At 47.5% G+C, this 12,764-nt stretch overlaps 1 protein-coding gene across 1 annotated transcript in view; it reads right to left on the minus strand.

The window, feature by feature from the left end:
• The window catches only part of PASD1 (PAS domain containing repressor 1), a 28,714-nt gene extending 17,430 nt beyond the window's left edge, over positions 1 to 11,284 (minus strand). Inside the window, exons 1-9 of the mRNA XM_048959558.1 lie at positions 8,835 to 11,284; positions 8,158 to 8,249; positions 6,777 to 6,833; positions 5,389 to 5,543; positions 5,046 to 5,137; positions 3,434 to 3,523; positions 2,326 to 2,446; positions 1,520 to 1,633; positions 528 to 646 (exon numbers count right to left, since the gene is read on the minus strand). Of these exons, the coding sequence (XP_048815515.1) occupies positions 528 to 646; positions 1,520 to 1,633; positions 2,326 to 2,446; positions 3,434 to 3,523; positions 5,046 to 5,137; positions 5,389 to 5,543; positions 6,777 to 6,808 (723 nt within the window). The 5' untranslated portion in view covers positions 6,809 to 6,833; positions 8,158 to 8,249; positions 8,835 to 11,284. The remainder of the gene's footprint in view (positions 1 to 527; positions 647 to 1,519; positions 1,634 to 2,325; positions 2,447 to 3,433; positions 3,524 to 5,045; positions 5,138 to 5,388; positions 5,544 to 6,776; positions 6,834 to 8,157; positions 8,250 to 8,834) is intronic.
• Between the last annotated feature and the right edge of the window lie 1,480 nt (positions 11,285 to 12,764).

The following is a 12,764-nucleotide window of genomic DNA, read 5'->3' on the forward strand; positions in this document are numbered from 1 at the left end:
AACAATTTATCCTGTGCTGAGTCTCAGAGCTCAGATAAACAGTCTGAGGGCCTCATCTGCAGCTGAAATTCCCCAATTTTGTGTGAATACTGGCAATGACAGGTGGATGGCAGAGCAGGCCTCGAGCTGGCCTGGCCAGTGCTGTGTGCAGTGAAAAGCACCTCTGCTCATCATCCCTGTCCTTGCTGCACTGTGCCACAGGACACAGCCACCACGTACTGCAGTGCTCAGGGCCTCGAGGTGCTGCGGCATTTCTATACAGAGGAGCTGTGGGCTCTGTTTCTTCAGCAGCTCCAATGTTTCAAGCAGTTTAGCTGAGCCTGCTGCCCTGAAACTGCCATCACATGGCCACCTCTTCTCAAATGCAACTCCCATTTTACAATTATTCGCTCCAAAATAAACATCAACTCCCACTCCCAGGCCCTCAGCATGGCCAGTCTGTGTCGCTGGATCATAGAATCATAGAACATAAGGGTTGGAAAAGACCACCACCCAGCACAGGAGTAAGGCAGTGGGAGAGCCCTCACCTTTAAGAACTGCGGTGTGACGAGACGAACTGTTGCTACGAGGCAAATCTGCTCCTCTGTGGCTGACCTGAAAGCTCGTGCAATAGCTGACTCAAAGCCATTACAGGAGGGTGTAGGCACTAGACACAACCAGACAATTTATTTAAGAAGAAAAGGAAGGAGACTTTTCTTTTCATGTCAGGACAGGTGCAACGACTGATGAAACCCAAGCAACAAACTCCTACCCACACCACGATGCCACACTGATATACACTGACGTTATCCAAAGCATGGTCCTTTAGGCTGTACAGGGCTGCACCACCTACCCCTGGCTTGCAGGGAAGCATCACAAGTCAGTTCTGATTGCTCACAGCACACAGCTACAGCCTCTTTGCTAGCATTTCTGCTTCAATCCCAGTGCATGTTTTGCAAATGTCCCTTTAAAATCTCAAATTGAAAATCAAGGGGATATAGAAAGATCTGCTGCATTATCCTGGCCTGAGCCCTTTTTGTTTTTTCAATAGAAAGGAAATCACAACTGGATGTTAAAAAATTTGGTGACCAAAAGGCTAGAGTGTTGCCCCAAGGAAATTGTTCACATGAAATCCAGCCATTTGTCCTTTTCTTAGATTTGATTTGCAGAAAATAGCACCTTTTAGAAGCTCAGTATTTGAGAGAGCCAAGATTTTACAAACTGCTCGAACTATTTCATTTTTTATAGAGTCACTCAGTTGTCACAAGTGAAACAGAACAACATGTTTCTCCAGTTAACTGAGTCAGTGGACTGATGCACAATAGGCAGTGAATCAAATGGAGGGAGGGTTGGTCTGGTGCCCCTTCTCTAACCAGCAGCTTGCCCAGCTCCTTTACATGAAAACCTCTAACAAACCCACAGCACACTCCATCCCTGCTGTTTACAGCCTGTTCAACTGAAACAAGGCTTTACGTGGCTACAGAAGAACACAAAATTAAAGGAGAGAGGCTAAGGAGTAGTGGTAGGAGATGTTACTTACCATGAGTAAAATACTTAAAATCCACTACAAATTTCACATATTCATATGTCAGAGGCTCATTTGGATCTAAGCTGCCTCTCGCTAAATGGCAGCAAAACTCTATTTGCTTTTCCACTGGAAAGAGAGAAACAGAGGGAGACATCAGCAACATGGCCAGCAGCCTGCACTTTAGCACGCTCAATATATGGACAGTGCCCATGTTTTCAGACCCACCCTGCTACTGTTGAGATGCTTCAGATGGGCCCAAGCAAGCAAGTAGTGGGAGCAATGATCAGCTGTCTCTGCTCTAGGATGCATGCCGTGGTACCCATGGCTGTGCAGTACCCAGCTACACTGGGGCTGAAGTCAGTGGCACAGTCTGGGAGCAGGACAGCAGCCAACAGCAGAGAGCCAGGTGGGCAGCTCAGATAGGAAGGCTGCTGCTTCAACTGCATGGAGGGCTTCTCAAGCGTCCTGAGATGCGCCAGTTTCTAAAGAACAAGACTGCCAAAACCCTCTGGGATTTCTCCTGCCCTCATTCTTCCCCCAGACCCCAAACTCCTTTCACAGGCTTACTCCCACTCTGGGAAAAATATCTAATGAGGAGAATTTCCCTCTGTCCTGTGAGCCAAAGCAAACAGTAAAGTACACACTGTCCAAAGCATGGGCAGTAAGTAGGAACATTAGCTGATGTACTGCATCAAACCTCAGAATATTCACAGAGGCAAAGCAGCAGTGGCAAACAGAACTAGATAGCTGGGAGCTCCCTCTGGGAACTGTTGGCCTGTGGCAAATCTCCTTCATCAACAGATGAGCAAAGAGCTTACCGTTTAGAAAATCAGCTGCAACAGGCTCTGTCATGAGCACATGTGGAGAAAGGAGCTTGTACACCTCGCTCTGCTCCCGCTCAGGCAGAAAGTTTAATATATTTTGGTCCACCAAATCTGACTGATGCAAAAGAATGCTCTGTCACGTTCAACGGCACAGGCTGACACAACAACACGTGCTTTCATCCTACAGCGGAGCACAGATGCTGCCAACCTAGCAGCCTCTTAACACAAGGATCTAGGGAAGAATATCACCCTTAGGTTACCCTATCCCCAAGCTGCCATCTATTTGCAAAAGGCTGAACGGGCCCCAGAGGCTGCCCTTCAATTCAGCCACATGCAACCTGGAGGACTTCCGGTACCACAGAAACACAACAGGAAGTGAAATTTATCATTTCAAACTGAAAATGTGAAACCTTTCCCTTTGGAAGCATGAGACAGAAGCGGAACAGCTCCTGCTCACCTCCTCCCCTGGCCTTTCAGGCTGACTGGCAAAATTAACTTGTCCTGCAAGTGCCCCGCTGCTGATGAACCCACACGTCCTGACTAAAGGGGTGCTTCCATAATGTCAGCACATATTTGTTTCTCTGCACATCAGGACGTTCAGACAGGTTAGGATACTCAGGCTCAAATTTGTCCTCACGTAGCATAATCTATGCCAGATAAAAACAAGAAATGTTTTTGAGGAGCCAGCAGAAGCTTCCACACCCAACAGAAATGGATAACTCTAACATTTTTGGTACCAAAGACCCTGGGCTCAAATAAGAACAACCCAGTGCCATCAGAAGAGCAAACATTTTCACCTGAAATTGTCTGAGAAGAGCTTCAGCACACAGATATGAGGTTTTCCACATACCTGGTGGGGTAACCACCACCCCAACCCTTCCTCATACATGCAGTCGGGGGGTGAGCTACGAGGACAGTGATTCTACACAGATTTTTCAGCTGAATGACAGACCCTGAGGCAGAACCACAGGCTCCTGAGGAGCTTCCTAAGAGTTTGTGGGTTCATCCATCACTCACAGTCATCTGGCTCTTTGGCTGCAGTGACAGGGCTGTGCTAAGGCAAGAGAGCCATCCTGCAATGCGCTGCATTGTCGGAACTTACCGGTAAGTGCCCGAGCAGAGATGAGACGCTATCAGAGACATAAATAATAATCCCATCGGTGGTCAGAGCGATGAGGAAGCCATCTAATGCCTAATGACAAAAGATGAGACAGAAGGAAAACAAAAGAATTACACACCGGAGCAACTTCCAGTACAACAAATAGGCTAAATTACTCCGTGGTTTTAGACTGTTGGATTCCAAACCCAACAGAAATCCCTTATGGCAATGATAGTTCGATGTGGGGAAAAAAAAGGGTGCTGTTTAATTCAGCATTCTTTGTCTATCTTCTTATTTGCTCATTAATACTAAATTGACTTCTATTTTGCACCCAGTGAGTACTTATTTTACATGAAGCAAGACAGTGGTGGTTAAATTTTCTACACCCACACAATCCTGGTGACTTCAGTCACTTCATTATGTGTTCTGAATTGCACAACAGTTAACTAATTCAGTGTGTAACGAGATGTTAGATATGATCACAGCAAAACCAGCACGATGGAGGGATGGACAGATGGATGGATACTGTTTTTTAGCAATCCATGACTAATGGACATAGATCAAAGGGCAAGACGAGGGACAAGATCTAAAGCCTTATTTAATTTGCTTAAAGCACTCTAGGCAAGTGACGTGACAATCTGAAAATTTGTTTTCCCTCTCTTTTTCACAATGGCTTATGGCCTGGAGTCCAGGTTCTCTGTGCCTTCTCAGTCTTTGCATCTGCTTTCTTCTTTGAGCTCTTCACAACACCTTCCTGTGCTGCTGATCCGGGCTCTGTCCCCGTTCTGTAACACTCCCAAGGTGCTGGCCATCTGACCTGCAGCCAGCATTGTGCACAAAGCCAGCTCCTCTAAGGCCATCGTTAGGCTGCTCTGCAGCCCAGTTTGCAGGGAGACGGAGAAGCCATGCAGAAGCAGCACCCAGCAGTGTCCACTGCAGCCAATCACTCCCTACCTCACTGTGACTCCCTGCTTTTGATAAAAATAAGCCCTCTCTGGGTAAAACCACCAACTTTATTTAAGCTGGTCAATGGGCTCAGCCCAGCGTGCCAAAAGTTATTAGAGGGCTCACTCCCCTGTCACTTCTAAGAGCAAAATTTGTTTTGGTTCAGCTGGAACAAACTGTCTTGTTTGGTAAGAAATTCCCAGAAAGAATGAACAGACTTTTCCAGGGAGGTGAGTCATGGCATCCTGATGAAAAGGAGTAACAAAGACACTGCCGCGCCTCCCAGCTCGGCCCAGCATACACCCTGATTCTGGTGGGGTAAAGAGTAGCAGCACAGAAGTCCTCAACAAAGGAATGTGCAGTACAAAACCAAAGCTGCATCCTTAAGAACGCAGGCTCGTTGGGTGTTTCCAGAGCCAAATACAGGACCAACTGGTCTTCATTTCAAATTGAAATGCCCTTTTTCTTTAAGGGGAAGCAGCCAGATTTTGAATTCTGTGCTTGCAAAGCATTTAGCACAACACTGGTCTCCATCAGGTTTGGATTAGATGTGCCAGCAGAGGAGAAATGATTAACATGGGGACCCACAGGTGAACGGAACTGCATCTCTGAGCGACTCTCCTGAACTGATTAGTTCTCACTAATCTGTGGGGCTTCAATTTCTTCTTACCTCTAACATCAACTGGGTGAACTCCTCGTTGCTAAGAAATGAAGGCTTCCAGTCTTGTCTAATCTCACAGGCTTCTGTCTGTGCTGTGATTTCTTAAAGAAAAAAGCATCAAAAAAGCAACATTGCTCATAATCACCGGGACTTTCTTCTTTTTCTTTTTTTTTCCCGTTTCCAACTAACACCATTTCTTTTAAGAGGCTTTCAGAGGAATCATCCTCAGATCATTCTCCGCACAAAGCCTTCTTACTTGCGGCACTCCATTTTCACATCATCACAATGCAGACACATCAGAAACCAAGAAAAGGAAGAGGGGACATTTGGGGCAGGCGTGTGCCCTCGGTACCTTTCTGTTTCTGTAAGAAGTCGATGGTCCTCTGCAGTATGGTGGATTTGTCCATCTTGAGAGGGTGGCCGTGCCCCTGCAGCATTGTGCAGAGCTCTTTAATGAGGACATTGAACTGGTCTCTCCTCTTCTTTTCAGATTTGTTGCGTGATGCCCTGCGTGACAGAAAGCTAAACGTCACTCAGTAAAATGCAGCAGCTCGGCACAAGGCCCCATCCCAGCAAAATGCTGTAAGTACAGGAATCTGAGCTTCTGCTGGCACTGCTCGCTTGTACAGAATTAGGCTTGGGTGTCAGTGCAGTGCTGGTGCTTGGAGCCTTGCAGCAGGACTGAACTCTCTGTCAGCAAGCAATGTCTGCAGGTAGCAAATAGCATTTACAGGCACTTAAGCCTCCTTACATCCATCTCTGCAGCATTTCTCACTCTTTCAAAATCAGGGATGATTACACGAAGGTGAAATTCCTCCGGTAAGAAAGTCCTGGCACCACACATTGCCTTTTTGCCCACTCTTGCTTTGCGCTTAGTATACAAGCACGTAAAGGTCAAAACAAGAAGGCTGCCTCCTCCCTGGATCTGTAATTGCAGAAGTAGCTTGTTGCCAGAGAACACTGTGCAGAGGCAACTTGACTGCAGAATAAAGTCAAGTACAAGCTCTCCTATCTGATTTTGAAAATCTGCAGTAGCAGCAGCACGACTTATGAAATTGGGCATGTTAAGAGTCTGGCTGAGAAAACCACAGACTAGTTTTCAGCTTGCATTAATGCAATTTAAGAATGCTTTTATTAGAGTTTTATTAGGGAAGAAAGTAAATCCATTCAGTTTCTTCCAAAATGTTCTTTCCAAAGCTCATAGCTCAGATAATGCTATTTTCATACAACCCCTTCCAGCAGTCATTAATTTTCTTTACAAGCGTATTCATGACAATACATGCTCCTGTGCTCCCAGCCGAGGGTGGTATGCAGCAAGCATTCCTGTTCACATTCAGGTTGGCATTCAGAGGTTCTCACACACAGCATTTGCAGCAGCCCTCTCTGTTTTGGCACTGCTATTTGATGAGTAACTAGAACAGAGCCAAGCTCCTCTGGAGGGAGACCAGCCCTGCCCTGTGCTAAGCAGCACTGCCCCAGCTGAGGCCAACAAAATCACTGGGATGATAAACAGCTACAGGATAACACGAGATTCTGAGAGCAAGGTAATATAATCCAAGGAGCACTGAGCTTGAAAACGGTGACATAGTTACACTGTACGTGGTCTGCTGTACATGGCCTGAAAACCACAGCATTTTGCCTCTGACACGAGTGTCCCAAGCACTTTTTCAAGCATCACACAACACAGCATTTACAGTTCTCCCCTGAGAGAACTTCCTTGCTCCGTGCATCCCCTCATACCTCTTTGCCCTGTCCTTCTCATCTTCATCCATCAGTTCGTTTACACAACGCAGGGCTCTGGAAGGAAAGGACAGAAATACTTACTGAGACACACTGCCTGATCCTGCTGAGGATGTCAGATCATGGAGCTTACTGGTTTGTGTCCTACGACCTCCTGGATGATTTTATCATCTACTTCCCTAGCCTCCTTTCCATTACTTAGTTTCTTGCTTATTCTGACCAAAGGTTTGAGGATTGAAACCCATATGCCCAAACTGGAAAAGAGTCAGCAGCCCCCAGGCTGCCCTTGGAGTCCCCCTGTGCAATGGCTCCAGTCCCAAGCAAGCCCACCTAGCACCTGATACAGCCAGAGGAATGCAAGGGATGGGGAGCCCAACCAGTGCCCTGCTTTCTGCCCAGCTTCTCCCAACAAACGTGAGAGCTGACCTCAGCTCAGTGTCTGGTCCAGGCAGCACTTTTTGGCCTGCCTGGGGGAGCCAACCTGGCTGCTGAAGTTCACTGCAGTGCTTAAGGAGCACCTGAGATTTCTGTTCTGGTGCAAGGGCATAGGAGGAAGGAGGAAGCTGTGCTGATCCTCCACAGGATTAGTATTAGGCAACAGCAAGGTATGATCCAAGGGACAATATGAGACAGGTTCACCCGAAGTGCCCTGCAGCCATCGCCTGCTGTTGGCTCCACCACCCCCCAGCTGTGTCCTACCATGGGGACTCACAGCCAACATTTCAAGCTAGAAACATTCCTCTGCTGGCATCACTCAGGGAATGGAAGGGAACGAGAGCCAGCCTCTCCAGGGCCTGCCTGCAAGCAGTCACCATGGGCTGCTGCCTGTGACGTATGCTAACTGCTCCTGCAGCACAGCAGGTGAGAACAGTTGGAGCCAATTCCCAGGGAGGATGTGGTACTCTCAAGACCCATGCAACAATGGCAAATTCAGCACAGTGACGGTGATCTATTCACTGGGGGCTCGTTCTCACTGTCTCTGGTTGGTAAATCAAAATGAAACCATCCACAACCGAGAACATGCCAAAGATGCTGCTCGTGGTATCTAAAGGGCAGGAGACAAGAGGATGGAGTTGGGCTCTAAAGTCCAGTGACAGGACAAGGGGCAGAGTGCACAAACTGCACATGGGAAGTTCCACACCAACATAAGGAAGAACTCCAGAGGACCCTTCCAACTCTTACAATTCTGTGATTCTGTGAAATATGCTAGAAAGTCACCCTCCCTCTCCTGCTCTGGGGCCAGGAATCCCCTCCTTGCAGGAGACCTGGGTAGAGGACACTGTGTGACTTCTTCAGTCCCCAAATGTGAATGTACTCAATGTGGAGGGAGTGGTTCTCACTGCCTGAGTCACTGCAAGCTAACAGCCAAGTGAAACATTACCTGCTCTACTCCTCAGATTCATCAGTCCAGACTGACGGAGTGGGATTAGCTCTTCTTATCACCATGTAAATAGAGACAGAGAAAAATTAATCCTGGAAGGAAAAGCAAATCCAGTTAAAACAGAGTTGCAAACAAGACATAGCCTAAAGAGCAGCAATGACTGCAAGCTGAAGAAGTATGACGGCACAGACGAGAATTGTGCACGGGTGCAACCATGAGCACTCTGGGACCTGGTGCTGGGACCAGACCTGGGGCTTCTGGTTTGTCTGCATCTGTCAGCAGTCTCTGCTGTCCAAAACGTCACCAGGCCCAGCTGCTGCTGGAGGAACTGAGGTGCCATACCTGACAGCAGCATGACCAACCAGAGCCAAACGCTGCGCTTCCAAATTTAACAAACTTTTAATGCCCCTGAAGCCCTACTTTGAGTCACAGCTTCATCACCACTTCTGTTACTTTTAGACTGCTCAAGACACTGCAGAATGCTGACACCACCAACACTTGTAGCCACAGTGACCAAGCAAACACGCCTACATTTCTGATAACCCAAAGGAGAAGCAATAGCTTTCTCCCTTCTCAGACATGAAAGCACCTCAAAGGGAAAGGAGCCCAGGAAGACCCTGAAGAACCACTGTGCAATACACATAGCAGGGACTGGAGAGGGCAGAGGTAGAACTCACTGCTAACCACCAGGAGCCCGGCTAGTGGTATGAGGACAGGGCTTTGCAGGGAGCTTGGGACAACGGGCCAAACTCCTGCTCACGGCAGCTTAGCGGAATGATGCCAGTCTGTCTGCTTGGCTCAAGAAAACTGTGACAGGGGCTTATCCAGCACAGCGCAGATGTTACCTAGAAGGGGAAATGAAGCTCCTGACATAGCATTAGTATGAGAGTAATGCATAAACATTTCAAGTGTTTCAGCCATAAGAGATCCAGGAAACTGTGCAGCTGACACCAAGTCGTCACTTCCAGTTCAGAACACAAACTTCCAGGGAAAGCCTTACACAACGGCTGGTATCCTCGGTGAGGCTGCAGCTGAGGACAACACCTACATAATGAGCTCAGGTACCAGCAGCCCTACTCTGCCTTGTCTCATGGCAGCACTGTGCTGGTCATATCCTAGTTCAAAAGCCCCTGTCCCAGTTCAAAAGGAACATGTCATCTTATTTGCTATCCTATTGACCCACATTACAATTGAAATTCCTATCTTGGCTGCTTCTCATGGTCAGTGCTATTTTTTCAAGATTATATCATTGTTTCTCCTCCAGAAGGATGACCCACATTGAAGTTTGTCTACCTCTTACTAAGTTCTAATATATACAGCTAAAAAGAATATTATTTTTAAAACAATGAGTTGTATTTTAAAAAATACCTGGATCTTCACTAACAGGTTTATTACAATTTTTCAGAAAACATTTTTCATACACAGGCCTAAGCACAGAATCATAGAATGGTTTGGGTTGGAAGGGACATTTAAGATCATCTAGTTCTACCCCCTGCTATAGACAGGGACACCTCCCTCTAGACCAGGATGCTCACAGCACCATCCAGCCTGGCCTCAAATGCTTCCAGGGAGGGGGCATCCACAGTCTCCCTTCTGTGCAACCTGTTCCAATGTCTCACCACCCTCACTGAAAAAACTGAGTCAAACAAAAGGATTCGTTCTGGGTTTCGAGCACAAAGCTCTGCCCAGAAACCTCTCCACTGTCTTGCCCATTGCCTGTCTGACAACAGAAAGCTGTCAGGAACCAGACGGGATCCAGCCAGTGACACCAAGCCTAAATGAGGAGCAGGGCTCCAGTTCCCCGGTCTCCAGCAGAGCTTCTGCTTCCCCCTGAGCGCAGCCAACGAAGGTGAGGGGCGATGAGCCTGCCCTGCATCTCTCCTGGGTGAACGATGTCCCCGGTCAGTGCCAGCCCAGGCTCAGACAAAATAAATGGTCATAAAAGAAGTCACAGGCTCAAATGCATGGAGAAGCTTTTTGCATGATGCAGCAGGATGGTGAGCTATAAAAAGTCTCAGCAGGAGACACCTAAGGACAAAATATTCTTAGCCGGATTAAGCACTTCAGAACTACATTTGGCTAAGTGCTTTTTGTCTTGTTATGAGCCAGTGCTAAATATAGTAACCAGAATACTTAAGAATAGTTTCATAAGGGTTGTGTACACTCCTCAGCAAGGTAGGGCACTTAGCACTACTGACAGCAGCGTGTCTGCATGCTAAGAGTATTTTAAATAGCTCCAGATAGAATCTCTTTGACCTTAACTGTATTAACCAGATCAAAATTTATTTATTGCCTCCTGAAAATCCTCTCCTGCAGCGCTGGGTGAGAAGGACTCCTGAACTCTCCAGACAGGTGAAGAGAGGACACCTGTAGTACTGCCAGCATCCTTTCTCGTGCTGCCTATGGCAGGTGATGCTCAGTACTGCCACCAAGAAATGCACATCCATCGTTGCATCCGTCCTATGAAGAGGGAAAAGATTTGTTCTTTCCTTGCACAGAGTGTCCCAAACAGCACTCAGAGCATTTTATGGACAAGCTATATTTTAGACTTATCAAATATCACCATATTTAAGGTTGTTGCCAGGATTACAGAAAGGGCAACGGAGTACAACAGCCTTAACAAGACAGTGGACTGCTCAGACTCACCCAAAAGCAGAAGTGCTGCTTTATCCTTTCTGCAATGCTGTGGCACAACTTTTTACTGAACAGGGAATGGGAGAGATAATGCTTTTTAACTCTCTGTTTTGCAGAGTTGTTTGATTTCAGGTGCAATCTACAGCTGCAACATTTTGAGTAAAGAAAATGATTATTTATCAGGTAGCAGTAAAACATCGTGTTACCTTCAGGATATCTCTTAAAGGAATATAGGACTAGTAAGAACTATGCCCTGAGGCCAACAGCTCATGAATGCTTCAGTAGAGCTTTAATGTTAAAGGTTTTGCTACACCACTGGTGGCAAGATAGGAATTGAATGTGATGCTGCTGATTTCTGTGTGGTTGGGAGCTTTCATCAGTCACCTGAAACCAGCCCTGTATCAATTAAAAGTATTCTCTACGCAAAAAAGCTGGTTATGCTTTCATTCAAACTTTCATAGAACTTTGCATTTGAGTGACATACACCAGCTAGGGATTCTTCAAATCTATACCGTAAGAAGTATTTTAATTATGGAATTAATTATTCCCACAGATTTTACACTCAACAAATTCAGCAGAGAGCCCTCAATTACAAGCAGCAGCACTTCGTGGCACAACGTAGTCATAAATAAGAGAGATAATGCATTCTCCAGCAAGACAATTTATATGTCAATATGCCAATTCTTCCAGAGGCAACAGGAGGGCATGGCTGCGGCTGACAGCTAAGCAGCTGATTTAATTTTTAAAAGGCAGAATTTAACCTTTTCAGTAAAGTGTTACTGATTCAATTATAGGATGCTAATGTAAATGACATTTGGAAAACCAGTGAATGCCTCCGAATGTTTCTGGCTGCTCTGCACGAGGCAAGTGCTTGACAGAGATGCGGTGCTCTCGCACTGCCAGCCACTCTCCCATCACACCAGGGAATGCTGCAGCTTTCAGGGAACTGCACCCTTCTCAAAAATGGTTTCTCTCCACCTCCTTGTTCCTTATCTGTCATCTTTGTTCTTCCTGTTGCTTTCCTCCGTATCCTTGCTTCCCTTTTCTCCTAATATCGAATGCTGTGTGCTGTGTTGGGCCCATCACTGCAGTACAGACGTGGAGGCACTGGAGAGTGTCCCGAGGACGGGCAGTGGAGCTGTGAGGGCTCTGGAGCACAAGTGTGACAGGGAGCGGCTGAGGGAGCTGGGATGGGTCAGTCTGGAGCAGAGGAAGCTCAGGGGAGATCTTAAAGCACAGCTCCCCGAATGGAGGCTGTGGTGAGGTGGGGGTCGGCCTCTGCTCTTACTTAACCATGATAGGATGAGTGGTAATGGTCCTAAGTTGCTCCAGGGGAGAGTTTGGTTGGACATTAGGAGAAATTCCTTCTCAGAAAGAGTGCTGAGGTATTGGCAGAGGCTGCACAGAGAGGTGGTGGAGTCACCTTTCCTGGAGTTCAAGAAGATGGTGGGGCAGATGTGGCCCTGAGGGACGTGGATAGTGGGCACGGTGGGTGTGGGCTCTCGGCCGGATGAGACGACCTCAGTGCCAGCCTTACTGACCCTGTGATTCAGAGGAGAACATCACGATGCCCTCAGTCCTGCCAAGCTGCCCAGCAGTGGGAGCCCCAGGTTTGCCCAGGCCTGAGGCACACATGCAGTTCCCCAGCTGCTCAGGGACTGCTGCATTGGGACCACGCCAGCGGGGAGCAGGCAGGCATGTCCTCGGCTGGCTGTGCCACACGGTCCTTTCCTGCCAGACACCCAACCCTCGAATCTCCGCCACATCCTTCCATTTTCCACCCATGCCCATGTGGTCACCCGGCATCCCTGCAGAAACCGGAAAAAGGGAGTGGCAGCGGATTTATGAGAGGACCAAAAATTAGGTGTCCTCTCCTGTTCATCTGTCAGCGGGGAACCTTTTCTGCCTGCCCCGTAACTGCAGCACCTTCCTGAGCTGCAGATACCCTTCCCTGCTGCACCGAGCTCTGCATT

The sequence above is a fragment of the Lagopus muta genome, chromosome 13, assembly GCF_023343835.1.
Source record: "Lagopus muta isolate bLagMut1 chromosome 13, bLagMut1 primary, whole genome shotgun sequence".
Taxonomy (NCBI): Eukaryota; Metazoa; Chordata; class Aves; order Galliformes; family Phasianidae; genus Lagopus; species Lagopus muta.